This window comes from Bactrocera oleae, chromosome 2 (genome assembly GCF_042242935.1).
Source record: "Bactrocera oleae isolate idBacOlea1 chromosome 2, idBacOlea1, whole genome shotgun sequence".
Lineage (NCBI taxonomy): Eukaryota > Metazoa > Arthropoda > Insecta > Diptera > Tephritidae > Bactrocera > Bactrocera oleae.
In genome coordinates, this window is record NC_091536.1 from 9,923,088 (window position 1) to 9,945,317 (window position 22,230).

The 22,230-nt window shown below is 34.6% G+C and overlaps 3 protein-coding genes across 4 annotated transcripts; 1 reads left to right on the plus strand and 2 right to left on the minus strand.

Moving 5' to 3' along the window:
* The first annotated feature begins 131 nt into the window (after positions 1–131).
* LOC106621647 (angiopoietin-2) lies at positions 132–4,600 on the plus strand. Its single transcript, XM_070108686.1, has 5 exons — positions 132–396; positions 461–1,766; positions 1,881–2,210; positions 2,307–2,517; positions 2,604–4,600. Exons 2-5 carry the CDS (start codon positions 461–463, stop codon positions 2,791–2,793), a joined length of 2,037 nt encoding a protein of 678 aa, XP_069964787.1. The 5' UTR covers positions 132–396; the 3' UTR covers positions 2,794–4,600.
* Positions 4,601–5,346: 746 nt separating this feature from the next.
* On the minus strand, positions 5,347–17,313 carry nsl1 (non-specific lethal 1). Of its 2 annotated transcripts, none has more exons than XM_070108680.1 (11): positions 15,888–17,313; positions 14,658–15,810; positions 14,124–14,549; positions 13,848–14,008; positions 11,826–12,266; positions 10,582–11,110; positions 10,375–10,482; positions 8,356–9,265; positions 8,213–8,291; positions 7,713–7,858; positions 5,347–7,629 (listed from the first exon to the last, which is right to left on the minus strand). In XM_070108680.1, exons 1-11 carry the CDS (start codon positions 17,035–17,037, stop codon positions 6,874–6,876), a joined length of 5,859 nt encoding a protein of 1,952 aa, XP_069964781.1. In that variant the 5' UTR covers positions 17,038–17,313; the 3' UTR covers positions 5,347–6,873. The 2 variants fall into 2 exon arrangements, with proteins under 2 accessions (XP_069964781.1, XP_036228942.2); XM_036373049.2 differs by having other exon boundaries at positions 11,775–12,266.
* A 3,408-nt stretch (positions 17,314–20,721) lies between these two features.
* Positions 20,722–21,583, minus strand: Acyp2 (Acylphosphatase 2). The gene is made up of 4 exons (XM_014240592.3): positions 21,374–21,583; positions 21,271–21,287; positions 21,092–21,201; positions 20,722–21,041 (listed from the first exon to the last, which is right to left on the minus strand). The coding sequence occupies exons 1-4, from the start codon at positions 21,558–21,560 to the stop codon at positions 20,927–20,929; spliced, it is 429 nt and encodes a 142-aa protein (XP_014096067.1). The 5' UTR covers positions 21,561–21,583; the 3' UTR covers positions 20,722–20,926.
* Positions 21,584–22,230: the final 647 nt, after the last annotated feature.

Genomic DNA, 22,230 nt, shown 5'->3' on the forward strand with positions numbered 1-22,230 from the left:
AGTGTTCAAATATTCACATTAGTATTTTTATATGGATAACTATCAACATCTGGAAGATATTTTACTTTCGCACATAATAAAAAATCTTCTTCTATCTTCGGGACCATAGTCAAACACATTGTACAAACATGTACATAGGTATGCATATTTATACACCTATATACATATGTATGTACATACATTGTTATTTATACAAGAGCATGTGTTAGCCTGCCTAGAAACTTTTATACTCATGGGAATATTTAAACACCCGCTGATCGAGATGATGAATTCAGTAAGCAATTTAAATCTGGATATCTTTTAGCATACGACTCGCTTACTTCTTTCAGTTTATTTCAAACACTCGAACTGTGCGGAATCAAGTGCTATTAATTCCTTAAATAACCAAATTGAACAGTTAAGTATAATATATATATTTTAATAATGATATTAAATATTATAAGTTGTACTTCGTTTTCAGATGTGGTTAAGCGCAATTTGTCTAACTCTTGCCTTTTGTATAATACGATCGAACTCGGCAGCTCTAACCAATTCGACTGCTAAAGAAGTGCCAAAAGAACCATCAAATGTATCGCATGAATGTACCAATGCCTTGAAGCTGGAACATATCAATCACGCCTTAAGTCGAATTGATACCAGCGTGCAGAGTCTGGAGGAAAAAGCACACAATTGGGCCATCTTCCGACACCACATCGATGCGTGGAATGAGCAAATCAAAGCATTAGAACACAAATTAGATTTGGTTAGGCGTACGCAGGACGAACAGCAAGTATATGGAAATAAATTCATAAGCCTGGAATTCACACTCAATCACATACTAAGCAAAGTCGTGTATCTTAGTGAAACTTGCAATACGCACCAAAACGTCGCAGACACCATACGATCACCAACACTCTATAATACCCGTGCGAACAGCAATGGCAATGACAATGGCCGTGACACTGCGCAACAACAACAACAATATCGAGATACCAACGAGCTGCTATATGAGCATATCGCCTTGCTGGGGGACGTAAAGCATGCCATCGACGTTGACAAGCAGCTCCGTGGGGAGCTGTCGACACGTCTCAACAACATATTGCGACATGTGCAGAACATTGAACGCGATAATTGTCGCAGCGAACGACGACACACAGCAACGAATGCCAACAATAGAGTCGCTAAGCTAATGGCGCCTATTGGCGGTTGCAATTCAAATCAAAATGTTGAAAAGACGCTAACATCTGTCGATCAACAGTTAACGAAACTACTTACACGACCAACAACACCACCGAAAGAATTAAAACAAATACACACGTTAGTCAAAAAAGATGCACAGCAATTGGAAAAAATCGCAAATTGGATGAATAAAATCGATGAGCAATTGTTGCAGTGGCGTGATGAAAGTGCCATGGGTTGGCAGCAATGTCAGACTATGTCCAGTGAGCTAGCCACGTTCACCGAAAGTTCGGATTTGCTGCTGAAACGCATCGAATTTTTACTACACGAAGTCGATGAAAAGTTACCGAAAGAACCGTTGCACAAAACAGGTGATAAAGACGATGAAGATGATGCAGTTGAGCAGGAGCAAGATGCTGATGTAGTTGACACGGAACAAGTTGATAAGGATGCATCTAACGTTAGTAATGATATTGAGCATGAAGCATCAGTAGAAGAAAACGCTGAAGGTGAGTCGGCGGTTAAAGCTGATAAAAATATTGATGAACCTACAGATTCAGACGTAGAAGAGCAGACAGAACGGATCGACGTTCGCTTCGATATTGTTGGTGAGTACTAGGAAGCTAAATTTTACAGCATGTACAATTTGCATGAGAAAGCTGAAGAGGGATTAATTTTACTAAGGCCCCGCATTTTAAAATATTTTTTTTCTAATATTCTAGATTTTTTGCAACCAAGTAAGATCGGCTGTCATGAGTTGTTTAGTCCACCAGTCGATGGCGTTTACAAATTTTCTACACCTGCATTAAATGAGGCATCACGTGATTTCAATGAACGTTACTGTGCCTTTGCAACTGACGGCGCTGCTTGGACCGTCATACAAAATCGTGGTCCTTATATCGAACATGAAAATTTCAATCGTTCTTGGATGGATTATAGAAATGGATTCGGTATGCTCGACAAGGAATTTTGGTATGGTAATGAATTCATACATCAACTGGTTGATCGGGATGACTATGAGCTGCGCATTGAATTGACCGATTTTAACGATGGTAAGCGAATTGTTATTACATACAATAATAACATACGATTTCTATTTTAATACATATGCATATGCGACAAGTCAGTTAACTAACCTAAATTAACAGAACATTTGTGGGCCGAGTACACATTGTTTCGTTTGGACAGTGAGCGCTACAACTACAATTTGTTAATTGGTGGCCATAGCGGTACAGCACCCGATGCAATGCACTATCACAACGAAATAGACTTCAGTACATATGATCGACGCAACGATAAGAGCGTAGATGCGTGTTGCGCATGCGCTACCGGTTACGGAAGTGGCTGGTGGTTTGACAAGTGAGTGTGCCTTTGTAATGTAATGTAATTTGCTTATTGCAAATATATTAATCAAAAATTATTTTTTCCATTTATGCGCACTATAGCTGTTCGGAAGCGAACTTAAACGGTATTTACCGTCAAACACCCAAAGGGCACAATTACGTCGGCATCATTTGGGAGCAATGGCATGGTGACTACTCACTATATAAAACGCGCATGCTAATTAGACCGAAAAATTCGCCGAAACAAGTAGAAACAGACGAGGAGCGTGATGCATATAATGAAGATCCATAAATAAAATCCAATCAAAAAAATTCTTAAAAGCATAAAAAAGATAAAACTAATATATTATTAAATGCAACGGGTTCCATTAAGTTGAAAGTATATGTGAATTGATGAGTAAAGATAATTGTTTACTAAGAAAATCAGTACTTTTTATATCTTTTACAATTTTATTTTACGTTAATAATTTGTATCATTTCTTATTGATAAGTAATATATGTGTACATATATCCTTTTATTTGTCCATTCATCTATTTTGTGGTTACTTTCACAATTTCGCCAAAAATTTAACATATGTAGCATTGGCATACATACAGAAATGTAATTTTTATACAGATACAAACATATGTATATCGTATATATGTATAATTACTGTTGCATATGTTCATGTATACATTAATTTTACTGTGCATTGTTGCACGCCCATCAAATTATGTTTTTTTTATTGTTTTTTTTTTTTTAATAATACGAGATAATTTTCGAACATTAACAAATAAAGAATAATGCAGTATCACTGCTTATATATACAATTCTTAGATGCATACTTTACACAATCATACGTATGTATACATGCAGCTAAATGTCATTCATACATATATATTACTTTTTTTTACAACTATTTTCAATGTATTTATACCTAATATAATTATTTTTATATACATATAAACTTTTTTCATGCAATGTTCAATTTGCAACTTTTTATTATCTGACCTTTTAAGTGGACTAACAAGAATTTGTTGAATACAGCACATACGAGTATTTTAAACTGCATATTAAGGGGGGAAAAACACACAATTTTTCATTATCGAAACGAATTTTGTAAGCAAATTGCATTTGCAGTAAGCACGATTTGTGTAAGTTTGTTTAATATTGTATGATTATTATAATAACGAATGTGCTCATTATTAGAAATATACTAAAAATGGCAATACAAATAATTTCTTTCAAAACCCGTTATTTTCAGCACTTCAAAGAGGAAATATTTGAAAACTTGTTTATAGCATTATTATTTGTTCTTGAAATACAATTGCATTAACCATTTTAAATGTATTGCTATTATATCAAATCATATACATACATATGTGGGTATGTATGTAGCTTCTGACCGTGCTTTTTCTAAATTTCTTCTTGCTGTTGTTGTTGTTTTGTAGCGGCAGAATACTACCGAGTTGACAGTCCCTGGCCGGATAAAAATTCGAGTCCGTTCCGACTACGTAGACCCGACGCTCGTGAGACGGGGAACTGGTTCTTCTAACAAATTGGTCAAAATATTAGTTTAAAGCCAGCTCAGAACGGTTTTTGGAATTTATGTAAAACTTTTTGGCAAGTTCGCATTAAAAACGTTTACATTTGCGATAGGTGCTGTTGAATATAAACTGTTTAAAAAATTATGAAATTATACCGCTTGCTAATATAACAGTATGTTTTGTATATACATATTTTTTTTCATCACTGTCGCTGAGTTTATATCTCAGAGCAATACTTCCTAAGTGCTTTGGTAAACATCACACAGGGGCATGTTTTTTTTTTATGTGGCATTTAATGATTTTGTTTTTTCGTGCGCTAACAGTGCACTGACTCGAATTAACTTGGTGATCGGTACTAAATGGTTCAAGTAGAAGCCGTTTCGGCATTTATAAGTTCATGTATGCAGCAGTTAAGTTAAAAGAAAAAAAAAAAATTATTTAAAAGCAAGAAGAAAATTAAAAATTTCGACTTTCTACTTTATAAAAAGTACTCATGTGGCGCTCGACCGTGAATGCTACATGTAGTGTACAAACAATTCAATTAACAAAGTTTCCAATTATTTTTAAAAATTATCTCGTTATTTATGTTTATTTGGTTATTTCTTGTACAATAAAATGTCAGAAGAAAACTCAGAAACTTTACCACTTGGTACCGATCTTTTTATAATTAAACGTATTGTTTCAAATTATAACTATTTACGAACTATAATTTTAAAACTTAATCAATTTACTTGCAAAACTGTACTTAGTTTTAATGCGCTTGCACATACATATGTATAGGTAAATTCTAATTTTTTTTTTTGTTTTTTGTTTTGTTTTGTTTTCTGAAAATCATTATTTTTATACATTTATAACTGACTATAAATATACATACATATTTTCAAATATTTACAGCAAAAACATTTACATTTAGATTTTGCGTTTATTTATTTATTTTTTGTTTTTTAAGAAATGTTTACTAAAATTTTAAAATGAACAGCATGTTCTTTTAATACGAAATACATGTATCTTCGTAACTCGATCAGCTAAAGCTTAAGTGCATTTGGCTGCATTTATAACTATGCAGAAAATGTAAAAGGAAGCGATTCAATAAAGTTAAATTTACTGAAGATTTAATAGTTGCCTGGATAAATTTTTAATTTTTACAAAGTTAAACCGCTAAAATGGAAACTTTTAAGACTGCTCTAAATTATTGTGTTATTCGCGTTTATAACAGCAACAACCGAATTTTAGCAGTAATTAAGTCAAAACTGCAGCTTTTTCACCGTTTCCACCAATAATTCTCATAGACGACACGTATGTAAATAAAACCACCGAATTATAAGTTGACTTGCAGAAGCCAATATATATTTTATTGAAGCTGTTATTTGTAAACTGCCTATTCTAGTGCCTAACAACGACAGTTCAACAATATTTATGTGTTTCTGGAGAACATTTCACAATTGACAAGCATGTAATTTTGGTGATTTTACGTGAATTAACGTACATTCTCTTCGAGCATATAATTCAAAACAAATTTACTTTCCCAAATCTCTAAAAAAATTGTTTTATATACTCGTGCAAAATGTATTGAACCGAACAATAAACGCTGCCAGGAATTTAGAATTTGAAATATACCAAAAGATTGAATGCATTTGCAAAGAGAACGCTTCGAAATCCGAAAACTGGTGGTGGTGAGTATAAATTTTGACTGTTAAGACATAATTAAGACAGTAAAATTGTAAACCAATCGGTATAAGTAATAATTGCGCAAACACGCGTTGTATTCCATTAGTCAATTCGAAATATTGTATCTAGCTTCTGCGTTTGTGTTTATGTGTAAGTGTGTTTTACATGTGAATCTTAAGTGTGTATACTAAATTTAAGCATAATAATAATTTGTATGTATATTTAATTATAATTAAATGTTAATATATTACTTTTCTTTTTCTATAGGTTATGCTATTGACAACTATATTTATTTAAATACAAATTGATGTTTTTATTTTTTAAAATTTTTATTTTTTTTTCTATTACTGTGTTTTTCTTCTTTTGTTTTCAATATGAAATCTAATATAAAAGTTGCCGATAAAAAAATTAAAAGCATAAACTTATTTATAATTTTTACAATGCGTACTTCGCCTCCTGTCGTTGTGCGCAAATGAGGACGAAAACAACATAAAGTAGTTTTTAACTGTGCCTTTAGAAAAAAAAATGCCTTTAATTATGGTTAATGCTTTACTTTGTCGTTTTTCGTTTTTCTGTGTACTTTTGCATTTTATTAAGACAGCAAGAAAATAATATATTCCTACATTTGTTGTTGCCGTTAAAATTCCATGAAAATATTTGCTATTGATTTATATACATCTGTAGATATTTAAAAATACATGAAAGCACAACAAAATTATCATTCATATAAGTAAGTATGTATGCGAATTACAAATTTTCAAATTAAGAAACCCAAACATTTACATTTTTATGAATAATATCTTATAAATTTGTAAATTAGGTGATAAATGAAATATGTTATGTTATTGTTGATTAAGTTAGAGCAACTACATGTCTGAACTATGTTTTTCCTAATTTCATTACATCCATACAGCAAACACTTTTGCAAATTGTGTTTACTCGCTGGCATTTGTGTAATTTGTTACATAAGATATTGTAATTAAAACTGGGAGATGTATTGAATTCTATGGCTTTACCACGAACAACAAAGTATTACGCACACTAAATATTAATGCAACGCAGCATGAAACGATTTTGTTTAATTAAATGTGGAAAATATTCAAATATTACATAAAAGCGTAGTGGCGACTATTTCAGGCGTCTTTAGTATTTTTACTTAAATTTTTATTTATTCTCGCTACCTCACAGTACGGCGTTGTCGTTCATTGCCGCCGCCACCGCCACCACGATCTTCACTTTCGCCACGCCATTCCGGATCGTTCGGATCATCATCGGCGAATGGCTCGCTGTCGGTGGAGTCTCCACCGCTGGCACGATGACGTCGGCCTAAATAAGCCTCATATTCATCGTCTATAGCCATCATTCGGTCACGTGTGCCACCATTAAGGGCTCCAACGCCGCCAGCACTACCTGCACTGCTATCAAAGAGATCATCATCGGGAGCCAAATGATGTTTTGGATAGTCATAATCATCATCCTCCTCGGCTAAAAACATCATTAAATCGACATCATCATCATCATCGTCATCATCATCCGCTTCTTCAACTTCATCCGCCCCACCACCATTCACACAATTGTTTATCGTTTCATTATTAAATCTAACGCGTGTGTGATTACCGCGTCTCCTACCCCTGCCGCCTTTGGAGCCTTTGCGCATCTTACCGCCATTAACTCGCTGTCTTTTATTTGTTGTAACATCACAGTTTTGAATTGATTTTCCACGTCTGTTAACCATAGCTGTACCATCACCACGCCAACTGTTTCGATGCCGTGGATATTTGGAGCCACCAGCAGCACCACCACTGTTGTTGCAGTCTTCTAAATATTTTGCGTCGAAATTTAAATAGTGAAATTCGACGGGCATTGCCTTTAGCAATCCTTCGAACTCCTCATCGGTAAGTGGGAATTTCAAAGGTTCATATGGAGGTATAAGCTACAGACAAATATTGACAATAAATAAAGTTTTAAAATTAAAGTCGTGTGCAAGTAATACAAATAAGATTATTTGTTGTTTACCTCTTTTGGGTCTGGCGTAGAACTACGTCGCTCCGTTTCGCGATCCCTTTTAGTTGATGTTGTGCGACGGCGCTCCAAACGTTTATTTAAATCAGTATTATTCGCACAATTTGAGGTGCCGCCAATGCTGCTTGCTGGTGCATTACCTGAGTTAAATAGTTAATTAATGAAAGTCGCAAATATATATGGATGTATTATAAAAACAAGAAAAAAAAGCGTTAACTTCGATAGCAGCTTTTCGGGGAGAAAAAAAACGTGTACAAAAGTTCAGATCGTTATCTCAAACACTTAAGGACTAGTCCGCGTGTATACAGACGAAGAGACGGCTATTGCTAAATCAACCCAGCTCGTCACGCTGATCATATATACAAATATTATATTTTTGTATTTTATAGCCTCTGACGTCCTTCTGGGTGTTACTAACTTCGTGTGAAACTTAATAGACTATGTTCAGGGTATAAATATCTACAAAATAATACTTGAAATCACAATTTACTTACTTGAACCATTCTCGGTCACTTCGGTAATCGTGTCCAAGGGATTAAGCGGTGTAGCCGGCGGCGCGGGAGATGGAATACTCTGTAAGCATAAGTTAGCAGAATTTGTAAGCTCTATTTCACCTAAAAATTTAACAAATATTTACCTCCTGATCACCTCCGCCTAAAATGACGGTTTGTGGCGCTGGAGAAGTGGGATCGGGAGTGTTGGCGCCACTAGATTCTGCTCGACTGTCAATGCGCCGATTAGCACGCGAACGTGTGCTCCATGGATATTTTAAATACGTTTGGAATTTTCGACGTTCCTCAACAAGCGCACGTTCATGTCGTAACTTAACGGTTTCATCAGAGATGTCCTCTGTCTCATTAGCTTCATCAGCAGTAGCATCATGGTCAAAGTTATCTTCCTGAACTGTGTCACTGCGTTTCAAACGCATCGTACGCTTCAAAGTCAAAATTGACTCAGTTGCTGTGGTTTTAATTTCTTCACTTTCTTCTACTGTAGTAGGATCGTCTACAGTACCGGTTTCAGCCGCAATAGTGTCCTCAACAGTAGATGCAGTGTTCTCATGTTTTACTTTTTTCGCTACTGGCTCGTCTGATGATGCAGCAACAGCTGTTGTTGACTCGGCTGTAATATTTCCACTTTCGGCTTTTGCCGAAACAATGTCATCCTTTGATAAAACATTATTCTGTTTATGTTCTAACACTTTTGGCTTGGTTTCTTTCATCTGAGCATCAATTTCATTTGAGGTGTCTGTTTCATCTACTGCCTGGACATCCTTAGTAGCATCCCGTTTTTCAGATGCCTCCGTTATATTTTCTGTCGTTGTTGCTGTTGTTTTCTCAACTGACAACGCCTGTTCTGTTTGTTCCTTAGCATCTGCATTTGCTTTTGCTGTTGTTATATCACTTGACCTCTCATTTACAATGTCACTCAAATCATTTTCTAACCTCTCATCAGCATCAGTTTTCGGTGTAACGGTATTGTCTGTTATATTTACTTTGTCGGTTGTCTCAACAGCAGATCTTCGTTCTTCTTCAATAACACGCCATCTGAAAATATTTTGAATAATATGCAATTAGCGCGAAATAAGTAAAATATTTTCACGGCTGGAATTCCAGTTCAAGTAATCTAATACTAATCAATTCACTGCTTGAAAAAATGCTGCAAACAACAATCATATCCATGATTCAATTATAATTGAATCAAAAATCATATCATAATAAATTTCTATTTTTGCAAAGAAAATTTAATATTATATATAACAAAAGTAAAAGCTCGAAATATAGAGTAGTGAAAAATCAAAGAAGAAAAGTTCATATTTCTATCAAAGAGGTGTATAATTCTGAAGCTTCTTATTGAAAAATAATTTGTGAAAAAAATCACAAAATAGATGAGCTCTATAAAAAGCGCCTGATATGAAATTGAATGATGTTTAGTACACATAAATTTATTCGATTTCTCTTGAGCAACATATTTGTGGCCAAGTGGAATAACAGCTAATTTTAAAAAGTATTAAAACGTTTACTCTATGCTTAATATCAACAATTTGACTATTATAATGATATGTGAATTTCTCAAAATCGGTTTTTTGCATTTGAGAATATTCTTAGAAAATTGGAAAAATAATTTGTGAGATATGAGCGTATTTGTTAAATTTTTTTTCTAATTGGCTACCTTAATTTTGTTTTTTTTTAATTTCACCAGCGTCGGTAAAAAAAAAAATTATTCTGAAACGTCTGAACTGATCCACTTGAAATTTTCACCTGACTTCATTAGATATATGCATTTTTATTTTTAAATTTGGAATTACATTTGAGTTAAAAGCATGGGTTTGCAACACGCGCTCGACAATTGTGTCGTACGACGATTTCGGCTGTCATTTGTTGAACCACAGTTATGTTGTTCAGTTCAAATACTATTATATTTTTCTCTATATGTACATATATGGTATATAGTTGTTGTTTTATGCTTTCTTCATAATTATTGCTAATACTTAATACAGTTTTACTAAAGAATTATTCAAAAAATACTTATCCAAATATGAGCATTGCACTTTCAAGAAGAAAAAATTCTAGATTATGGTGTATGGTGGTATAAATTCTTTATATGCATATGTATACACGTATATACGACTGCTTAATAAAACATGCCAACTTACTTGGGTGTTGGTATTTCCTTATATTGTAAAATTTCAACACGTGTCGCTGCCGCAACACTATATGGTATAACAATGTTGTCTATATCATATGAAGTTCGATTTTTAGATCTGCAATGAATTAGAAGCAAACATGATGAGACAAGTATGTACATACATTACATAGTTGAGTAGTGCTCGAATTTACATATGTATTACTAATATATGTACCTTTCATATTTGTGATAGTTGCTGTTGCCGATGGACGCACTTGCATGTGTTGGCGACGATGTGCGACTGCGTGTCGCAAAGCCGTCCCAATTCGCATCATTCAATTCACCGGTGTAGTTCGATGTCGCATAATTATTCTGATGTTGAAAATGAGTGTTGTTGCTGCTGCTATTGTTGTTGTTAGCATTGCCAAATGATGTGCTTGACGCTGAGCTTTTACGATGTTTATTATGTTTATGGTTGCCAATACCACTACTACTGCCACCGCCACCGCCGTTGAGGCCATTACTGTTGCTGGAGATCAATGATGAATGTATTGGGTTGGGACTGTATGGATCGTAATTTTGCGGAAGATTGTCGCTTGTTTGATGTACCGAATTGCTGTTGACGCTTTGTTGACTGTGATAACTGCTTTGACTGTGACTGCTGTGATTGGTGGCGACCGGTGATAAGGGTCGTGGCGGTTCTAGCAGCACACCGTCGCCAACTAGATGATAGTGATGCAGTTTTTTTGTATTTTTTGCCACTTCTATTACAATAAAAGCAGGAAATTCCAATATATCGATCGTTTTAAAACGTTTTGTAAATATGTTTTGTGTTGAAAAAATCATAAGATCCAGTTATCATTGCATTAAAGAAAACAAAAGTCGTTTGCATAAAATATTTTGTTTTATTTCGAAAAGTATTTTCATTTTCGAATAGATGTGTTGTCACGTAATATTTTTTTTTTTTTTTGTTTTTTGTTTTTGAAATATGGTTGCAGCAATCAAACAGATAAATTAAAATATTAAATGAAGTTTGATGAAATAAACGAAGCGCACGTTTTGTTATTGTTTTAATTATTATTTTTGTTTTATATCGTTTAGAGCGATAATTCAATCCATTTAACACCATTAACATTATTTGTGAAGTGCGATTTTTCGTTAATTAATTGCATTTGGCGGCAGGCGGCATTCGAGTAGCGTCAAGAACGTTGATACAAATGGCAAGCATAATAATTCGGATCAGTAAGCAGAGCAGTTCATAATCAGAATAATAAGTTTTATGATGCAATCGATATGGTAGAGTCGTTTCAACATGGAGCAGATCAGTTCATATTGCAACACACAAAATGGAAAGAAAAAGAGATGCAAAATTGTTTTTGTTTTATGTTAATATCAATTATCGAATTTTTCATGTTTACAATAATTTACTGTTGGCCACAAGTGGCGTTGTTGTAGTAGACGTAGACAAAATGCCAGTACCGTTTCCACCATCGCTCGCCGGCAATGACGTTGTTGTTGTTGTTATCGCTGTGGTTTCATTTGAGCTAGCTGCCGACACATTCGTTGCCGCTCCACCATTTACAAGTCCGATTCCTTTTGTTAAATTAGCCGATGAATCTGTTGCAAAACCAATTGTGGATAGTGACGCATTTGCAGAATTTGCTGTTGTTGCCGTAGCCGCTGCCGCTGCCGCCGCCGCATTCTTTTCATCAATCGCCAAGCGATCCTTTTTCTTTGTGTAGCGGCGTTTCACGGCCGGTTCATTGTATTTTTTGGATGTGTTAAGCCCGGCTGCACGTTCGGCTTCTCGCTCAGCTTTCCAGACGCTTTTCGCTATACTTTTAACTTGACAACGCATAATTCTGTGCTGCCAGTCTGGAATTCGAGCAATGGCCTCCAAGTGCAAAGTGCTGCTGACGTCTAGAGAAGAGTGCAAACATGTGTCTTGTTTATTACCAAGTATACCGATGTAATTACTTTATATAATACATATGTGCGAAATGATATTTCTTTTTATTTTTATTCAATACAGTTTGAATATTTTGCCTTGTCTTGATAACAATTTGAGACTGCATACTTTAATTTAAGGCTATAGCCACAAGTGAACATACATACATATTAAAAATATATTTGAAATTTAATAAGGGGCGTTTTTTAGATATATGAAGCTGGGTTTTTGTACAGTATCCGTCAGAAATCGGGGTTAAAATGAGTATGAGCGGATACACGAGATTCTCCAGATTAAAAGTGTATATATGTATGTATATATAAATATGTAACTAAGAACTGGCTGATCTCGCGAATAAACGGCGTAATATTAGTTTCCCACAGATCAGTAGTAACTAGTTTAACTACAACATAATGCTGTGCAGCGAATCGTATTACATTGCCATTTCCATTTCTTAATAATGATTAAATCCGGGTTGCGATTATTTTGCTTTAAAAATTTAAGTTTCATTTTGGGGTTAAAAATAAAATTTTAATTTTTTTAAACAAAACTTAAGTATACGGGAAAGTTAAGCAGCTTCCGGTCGTCACACGAGACATTAGAAAGTTAAGTGCTTCTTAATTTTTTCGAGACTTTTTTTCTAATTCTAATATCGTTCTATCTTCGCACCTGTATGTACATATGTAGTTGCTGTACACATCAGTTCGCAAAAAAATAAATATTTAATGAAAAATAAAAAAATTTAACGGCATTTACCATAAGAAATATCATGCGAGTGCATATGCAATCTCACAATTTTTTTTTTTTTTTTTTTTTATTCTTAGTTTTTCTTTTTTTAATCTCGTAATCGGGATTACTAAAAAAATAAAAAATTATTCAAATGTTAATTCAATTATTTTTATAATGGATTAGATGACCAAAAATTCCTCATTAATAAAAAAATTATTTTAATGATAAATATTGGAGTGGGGAACCAAATGGATTGGTTTGAAATTGGTATGGACCAAACATTACTTTTGCATGCAAATCACATCACACAGTAACAATTCCGGATACAAAGAATACCGGAAAGTTTCTTTACAATTGCTTGTATTCCTACTAGGGAAATTTTGCTTACTTACTAACCCGTTAAGAAATTTGTCATATCGCTGAAGATTATTTGTAGCTAAAAATATAAATGTAAGTCTGCCGCACAGAATGCGAGTTTTGAAAATAAATTTCAGTGGTTTTTAAATATTTTGCCTTTTATTCAAAGAGTTATAGCACTTTGAGTAGCTTTGAAGGATACTGCTATGAAGGAGAGGAGATGTGCATTATAATCACGCCTTATAAAGTCTTCACATCATATATGCAAGTATATAAAAAATTAGGCATATGCTATCTGATAAACTTTAGTTTTCTATTTCATATAGTTTTATATTTAAATAAAATTGACAAGGAAATCTGAAGATTCTATTTTAAATATCCGCATATATATCTAACTTTCTAAAAAATAACGTTGGCGAAAAATTACATAATAAATGCAATGAATTGTATAGAATAATTCCACATACCTTCACGGAAACTTAAAACGGGATGATAACCAGGATCCAGTAGCGCTATTCTATCCGCCATCATCATTGTATCTGGCGGATCTCGAGGCGCTGTCGGATCTATTCGCCCCGTACACAGTGCACAGGGATTGAACGGCCACTGACAACCACATTTGATGTTACTGAAATTATATGTAAACACAAGAAATCAAGAAGTACCCCATAATATTATTCATAATGCATATCAAAAGCAAAAAAAAATTAAAAACAAATTGACATCAAAATTAATAAACTCACCTTGGTCGCGCAGCCTTCTTAGAAATTGTGTGCAGACTCTGTGTTTGAAGGAGTTTACGTTTACGGAAAAGCGAGGGTACAAAACCTCGGGTGCGAGCAGCTCCCAACAGTCCCGTTCCATCCGATTCGGTTATATCAAGTTTAATGCTTGTGTTGCCTGCCAGATTCCCTTTGTAACCATTAACAGATGACGTTGTTATATTGTTTGCGGAGGCTACACTTGATTTGAGACTACCATCATTCGTAGCAGCGTGAGACTCATCTAGACCGCATACCACTGACCCCTTGGTTCGTACAATTTCCTGTCGTAGTTCAGTGTGTTGCCGTATTTTTATTTCCAAATCAGCTATTTGTGAAAGTAGCCATGACCAACGCGCGGCTATCGCTGCACGATCACGTGAATACCGCCATGCTGCACGCTTTGCACTATAAAATAATAATGCATAAATTAATAAATAATAATAAATAAGTCCAAATTCATAGTTAAAAAAAAATATAAATATATATGCCACAACAAATACAAGTCATACTCACATGGCTAATGGCTGTTGTATTTGATTATTATAGGTGACCATTTCATCGGCCGATTCACCGCCAGAGCTTGATTCTGTCGCATCCGAGTCCATTGCTGTCTGCACCTCACGCATTTCTGTTTGCAGCAGCCCAGCAACCTGAGCCAACTCTTCACTAACATTTATATCGTAATTGGGCACCACAATTTCACCTTTTCGTTCAACTGACGTCGATATTGACGTCGTCGCTGCGGACGTTGACGCAGCCGTTTGCATATCTTGTAAAAATGCCTTCTTGGATTTACGCGGCATTTGCGTACTTGCCACGCTCAAACTACTATTTGTTGGAATCATGCACAGTTGTTGGGCATTCGAAGACTGCTCTATGCGCCGTAACATAGATGACATTTGTGTTGAAGCCACTGGATTCTTTTCATCTGCCCAATTATTGGCGGGTGGTCGCGCTGCTATGACACTGATTGCGGTATCAGGACATAATAAATCCGAAACTCTATTCATGGCATTACCTTTACCCACAGATATACGTGCCGTCCACTCAAACAATCCAGCAATTTCTTCGCTGCAATGCTTGCTCATATAACGTGATTGTATTTTTCTTAAGCGCCTTAATAGAAAATCGATTTTGCGATGCATCGCTTGTTGATTTCGCTCGATTTCACTTTGCATCTCCTTTAAGGGGCTCGGTTTGTTCGATGTAGATGCTACCTGGCTGCCGACGTCTTCATATAGTGTGTACTCTTCATTAAATAGTACATTTAAGTCGCAGAGCGTATCAGCGCCAGCGCTGCCATCGAAACCTTTAAGAACTTTCAATACCTCCTCTAAATCTTGATCCTCCAGTTCGCCAGCACCACCCTCTTTCATAAACGCTGGTGGCAAATTCGTGCTATTCAATGTATTCACTGACGATGTGCTACTTTGCGGCGTAAAGGAGTGTTGTAGCTGGCGTACTTGATTGGATAGCGGTGTTGGTGGGGTTTGTTGCAATTGCAGCTGCAACTGCTGCACCTGCTGGTGATGTATTTGATGCTTTGTTGGTGTACAAGGTGGCGTTGTTGACACGGGGAGGTTTCCGATACTTCCGCTTACTGGAGTATTGCCCTCATCACATGTTGGCGAAGCCATGGCCGTACCATCCAACTGACTTAATCGCTCTGAATAATTAAATTAAAAACAAAAATTAAGTTGGTATAAAATAATTACGATATTTCGAAAGGAAAAGGTAACTTACCTTCAAGATTATCCTCCACTTCAGAGGCGGTCATTGTTGAATCTGTACTTATTGGCGGCAGAACGTCCACCGACAAAATTTGAATCCGCGTTGCAGCATCTGATTTCAAAGTACCCGAGCTCCCCTTTACCGGTTCAGCATTTACTTCTTCGGTTGGAACAGTCGGTGTAACTTTTGAAAGCCCCTGAGTTGTTACACTCTCATCACTAAATCTTTTTTTCTCACTGTTTACTGTTATCTTTTGTGCTTGGGTTTTGGAGGTGGACCCTAAAAAGTTTTCGCTTTTTTCATTACATTCAGTAAGCAACTCTACTTCCATATGTTGCGGTTCGGATCCTTGTGAGGATTGTGCGTTACTGGGACTTACAGCTGCGTTTATTTTATTTGCTTCTTTTCCACAAGTTTTTAGATTGGTGATTTCTTTTGTTTCCGATTTTGTACTTGTTAGAACGTTCGATGTATTTGAGCCGTTCTTCCCCACTGTGACTTCTTGAAGATGTTTACGAATACAAACTTTCGTTGTTATGCTCTCTTCAATATCATTTGTCAAATCGGCTAAAAGCTGTTCCGTTGAATTACTTTTGCAGCTTATACTCGTATTATTATTATTGTTGATATTAGATTCGGTTTCTTTGCATAGCGTCTCATTCGCCTCTGCGTCCGAAAATATTGCCTCAACAATATTTTTGTCATTACCAATACTAATGCCTTTATTATGTGAAATTACGCTTAAGCCCATTGGCTCATTACTGATAGCATCTTCCTTCTGAGTCTCCCTTTTCTCACCGTCTGCCAAACTGGTGTCTACTACCGATGTATTTTTCTTGTCTGCCAAGGTGTTGGTTAATTGTTTTGATTTTTGCGCAACTAACGAAGTTGGCGAGACGGCTTGTTCAAAAACTCTTTGATAAGCGTCCTTGGATCGAGTTATCCGTGTGGTATTAGATGTCGAAGATGACGGTGTTGGGGTAGAGGCCGAAGATCGACGGTATCCTTTCACTTTTTGCTCACTATTGGTGATGAGGGATGTCGACGTTGTTGAGCCAGATTCACTAGTACTTTTAGTCGAACGAGATGGTGGTGCGACTTTAGCCGTCGAGTTGGAGAGTTTTTCCGTGGGGCTCATTGGCTCATTGAGCGCTGGTGCCATAGTTTTACTACCAGAAGCTGCTTCATCTGGCTTCTCATTGATCGCGGCGTCAGCGGCCACGATGCTGTCATACGCAGCGTCTGTCAATGCGCTAGCGTTGATTCCACTATCCACCGCCACCGTTTCGTTCTCAGCACCACGACTACTGCCAACTCGTTGACTGCGCCTGCGTAATGCGCGCGTCGTTGTATCAATTGGCTTCTCAATTTTTAATGTTGTTTTTCTTCTTTATGGGTCTATAAATTAAACAGTGTTTGCTAGCTGCTTTTAAATTTATCTACGTGAATATTCTTTTCTTTCTGGCACAAATCCACTGATCTCTTTTGCATATGTAGAACTGAGGTACAAATGCCAATCCAAAGATTTCTCTCGCCAGTAAAAATTGCTTAGAATGAAGAGGCTTCCTTCTGAAATAAAATTTACATAAAATCGCTTTTACTAATCTTCACATTTTTAATTGCTACAAAGTTCATGTGAAATGAGAATATTACGAATATAAATGCAAAAAAAAGGGCGGGATAATCGTAACAAAGCGAATAATAGTTTCCTCAAATAACTTATTAACCAAGTACATTGTTTCAAGGTTTAATCTGTAATGTATTGAAAACACATTTTTCTACATTCCAAAAACAAAATTTTTATAGATAACGAACAAGCCAGTTAATATTCAGCTTAGGGTTTTGTTTAATGATGCCACACCATTAAAAACAATAAACATATTTTTCTTTGGTTTCACTAATCGGCATATTAATGGACAAGCTTACTAAAGTTACGTTTTTTTGTATAAAATATAGCCATTGACCTATTCCTAGTAAATATTTTCAGTTTTATGTTATGTTATGCCTACTGTAATTTCAAACAAAGCTGTACATAACTGGAACAGAGCCGTAGTTATATCCGGTGAAAGACTGTAATTCGACAGCATTCTTCACAACTATTTTGTTAATGTTTCATCTTGACACGAACAACGTCATCTACTTAACAACGCAATAATTGCGAATATATTAACTCCTTTATATAGCAATTATATCAATTTGGGGAGTACTACTGAAATAAAAGGCCCTAGTTCAGTTTACATAATCCCGATATTATATAAAACGGCGCAAAAGGTGTATAGATAAGAGTTAAATTTGGATTTGAGTTATCTTAAAAACATTTTTAATGTAGTTTTTGCAAGAAATACATTTCATTTTACTATTTTCTGAGGTTCATTAACTAATTATAGTAATATTTCACTTGAGTTTGCACATACAGAGTTGTTTTTTTGTTATTTACAATAAAAATTTTGATTATATTACACAGTAAATATCAAGTCAAGAAAATACCGGTTGGATTAAGGTCAAAATCAACCTACACTTTATAAAAACAGACTGCGTTAAAACCATCTTCAGAAAAATAAGAAACGTTTAGAATACGTTATAAAAAGGTTTTCGAAAAACAAATGGGCTGTAATAGTTATTAAAGTAACGTTTCCAATATCTATATAGTACGGAGCTAAATAAATTTGTATGTTGCTTTTTAAAGGCTGAGGATGTACTTTAATTTCTTTCATTAATTTTCCAAGTATTTCGTAATAACGCACATGTTTAACGTAAGCTTGGTATCATATGTATAACTATGTGCATATTAATAAAAAATATCCAAAAGAGGGTATCTATTAGCATGTAATTTTATAAAAACATACATTAATAAATTTTTTGATCTGTTTCATCGAGATGTTCTAAATTCTTCAACCAAAGACTTTAAACGTACACACAACTCATATTCACACAAACGTCATATCATACAGACGCGCATTTAGATTTACAACACATTAGACATACCCCGGTACCTACGATTAAAAACAAACACACCAACTCAAGCAAAGTAGTTGATCATTCACAATTGACATGGTTGTCCAAGCACTCATGGCTACAAATGTTATTGCGAACTAGGCAATCTAGCAGCACAAACTAACGAGAAGTGCGCATTATAACGAGCTAGAGTAAAGCAAATTTTCAAGCAAACCGAAATAACAATCATAAGCGCACGTGAGCGAAAGAGAAGAATAAAGTACTGCGCAACGACGGAATTGCTTTAACTTTAATGCAATTGTCATTAAACTGTTCATATATATTTAGTTACGTTACAATTCGAGATGGTATAGCACTATATTCATAACAAGCATGGTATGGGACGTAATGTCTGGGTACACTCTGCTTCTTAACACTGTCATCGCTGTTAGCAGCGGCAGCGTACAACATCGTCTTCCTTTAGTGGTAAAGGGTATGGGAACACTGGTTTAATTCCGCGCACATTATATACATTCACTTGTAATTGGAATTTCACAAAAGCTTTTTGTATTTTCACTATATGTTATTAAATTATTTCAAATTTCTAGTTTTATGAAATCTTTTGAACCTTTTTACATACCTACTCATTACATTCAAAATATTTATTGAAAGTTTATAAATGTGCGAGCTTTTTCAAAACTGTAATTGGAAGTATATCACTTAAATTTAAACTTTTTGACGAAATCACAAATTCATAATCGCGCCATATAGCTAGCAAGGGGTTCAGCTTTGCTACAAATTCTTCCTCTTCTTTCACCACGAAACGGGAACAGAATTTCGATTTAGTACTTTCATATACGACTATTTACTTTGAAATTTTGCGTTGGTTAAGGTTTTATAATGCACTCAGTAAACTTTAAAACCCACATATACACTTCAAGTTTTAAATTGAAAACTTTATTAAACATTAAATATTCGCAACTATTTCAAATTATATTTTTTAATTATGGCCGCCTTTTATTTTTTCCCGATTCTCTTTTAGATTTAATTAGAGACGGAATGAACGAGTATGGTCACTGTAGAATTAAAAAAACAATAACCACTATATGGATAACAAAAGCCAATTCGACATTTGTGAGAAAACTTTTTCCCCAACAAATTCTTATTCCGCTTGCTTTGAATTTTAGGAATTTTCAATTTTTCACTTTTTATTATCCCCGCACTCCTCGCATAACAAACACTAATACCGTTTTCATACTGTGCGCAGTAAAACAATGGCGGTCGCGATAGCGAATTTTTTTATTCTGCACTTTTTCAAAAATATTTTATTCACTATAAAGTAATATTTTTTTTACTTTGCACATCCGAAATCGAACGAACACAGCCACTACTAAAACCGACGTGTATCTCCATCACACTGTGAATTAATGGTTGCTGTACTCGTTTTTCCATTTACTCCTTCGCCATCAAACACACAATGCGCGTACTCGTTGCCCGATGTAGCGAGTGATCTGTCATCCTGCTCTCACACAAAATACACACCGACTTTCCCTTTTTCCCTCATTGATTCGCATTCTACATAAATAAGTTAAAATTCACTCTAGAATTGTAATAAGGCAGTATAAAATCTAATATTAAAATCACTAGTCCGCCATATTGCTACCAATCAAACAAAATAAATGCTATGTATTATACTTATTTACCGAGAATACTATTTTAGTTATGTTCATTTTATGAATGATGAATACAAATTGCGATATTTACTAGGTATGGCATCACTTTGGCGGTGAAAAAACACACACTTCATACTACATTATTTCAGCGACGAAATTTGTATTTAATTATTTCTATATCCTCTCATTGCAACCATATTAATTCGAATAAACTTCTAGAAAAACTCGTCAACCAGAAATTACTTTTTTTCAAATCCAATGTCTTATGGTATAAACTTATATTCATTGATCAAGTGGAAATATGCAATAGTCACGCTTTTCTACTATAAAACACTGCCTTATCTACATTTCAGAGTTGCATCCACAATAACAATAGTTTATATCAAGAACATGATGATTTTAAAACTTTCCTCTGAATTTTGAAGATTGGAATATTTATAGTCCTTAACGTTTAATTGTAAATGCTTTGAATGTGTAATCTGGGATTTCTTTCGTTTCCGAAAAGACAGCTTTGTCTATACGCGATTTGGGACTGCCTTTGGTTTCCAACCAACTTTTCCTAATAGAGCAAATAAATATTAAAGCCTCATAAACCAAATATATGCTTACATTTCATTGACTTTATCGAGTTCTCCTTCCATTTGACCACGCACGGTACCCTGAGAAGTGTTCATGCACCAACCACGTAGTCCAAACAATTTTGCTTGCTTTTCCGTATGCTTTTGCCGTAAAAGAAGCATATAATAATGTAATAAATGTAATAACCAATAACGTTAATGAAACCATACCTTTCTGAAAAATACTCCTAAGCATAGACATTTTGAAAAATAAATATATAAGTTATTGGTAGATAATAAAAATAATCCAACAATTTTATCCATTGATATTTACCTTGTACTTTTCCAAAGACTTCAAAATTTGTGCTGAATATTTGTTTTGTAGACATTTCGATTCCCTTAAATGAATTTACAGACTCTCCTAATGTTTGAGGCTTATAGGCGACACAAAGTATTATTGTACCAACAAAAAATTTTATGAAAAGTAATTCAATGGAGCTGAAAAATTTACTAGCTGCCATAACAACACAGTGATTTTTTGTATTTTTACAAAAGTTAAAAAAAATAACGAAATCAGCTGTTCAATCATAAGGAAAACTTTGACAGGGCTTCATGTTGGCTAAAGCAGATATATAAAATCTTAACCCTTAATTTCGGAAAAATGTGAAGAAGATAAACATACTTGACTTGCTATTAAACTAACATTTTGATTACTTAATTGATGTGTTTATAACTTTTTGATATAAATTTGTTTTTATCTGATTATATCAAGGCATTATATGGACGCATTTAAAACAACGACAAAAACATATCTAATAGCTTTGTTTTATGTAGTTAATTTGGCGGCACCCTTTCATTCCGATGCGAACAAGCATATCCTTTAAACTGTTAGTACGTACAGCCTATGTTAATAAAAATTGTTAACTTATTTAAAATAATTCTACTTCCACAAATTTAGTAGTTTTATTTAATTTCGCATTATTGTATTTAAATCTTATCTTGCCTCTTAAAGAGTTGGGTTTTATTTTTGTTTAACTTAATTTGTTTACTTTCAAACCCGTCAAAACAAAAACATGCAACCTGTAATAATTTTTTGAAAATTTAAATTTCATCCTGCTAATTATAGCTATCACTCGAATATAACTTTTTTTTCAACGTTTGATTGAAGAACTGAGCATGGAATCATCATAT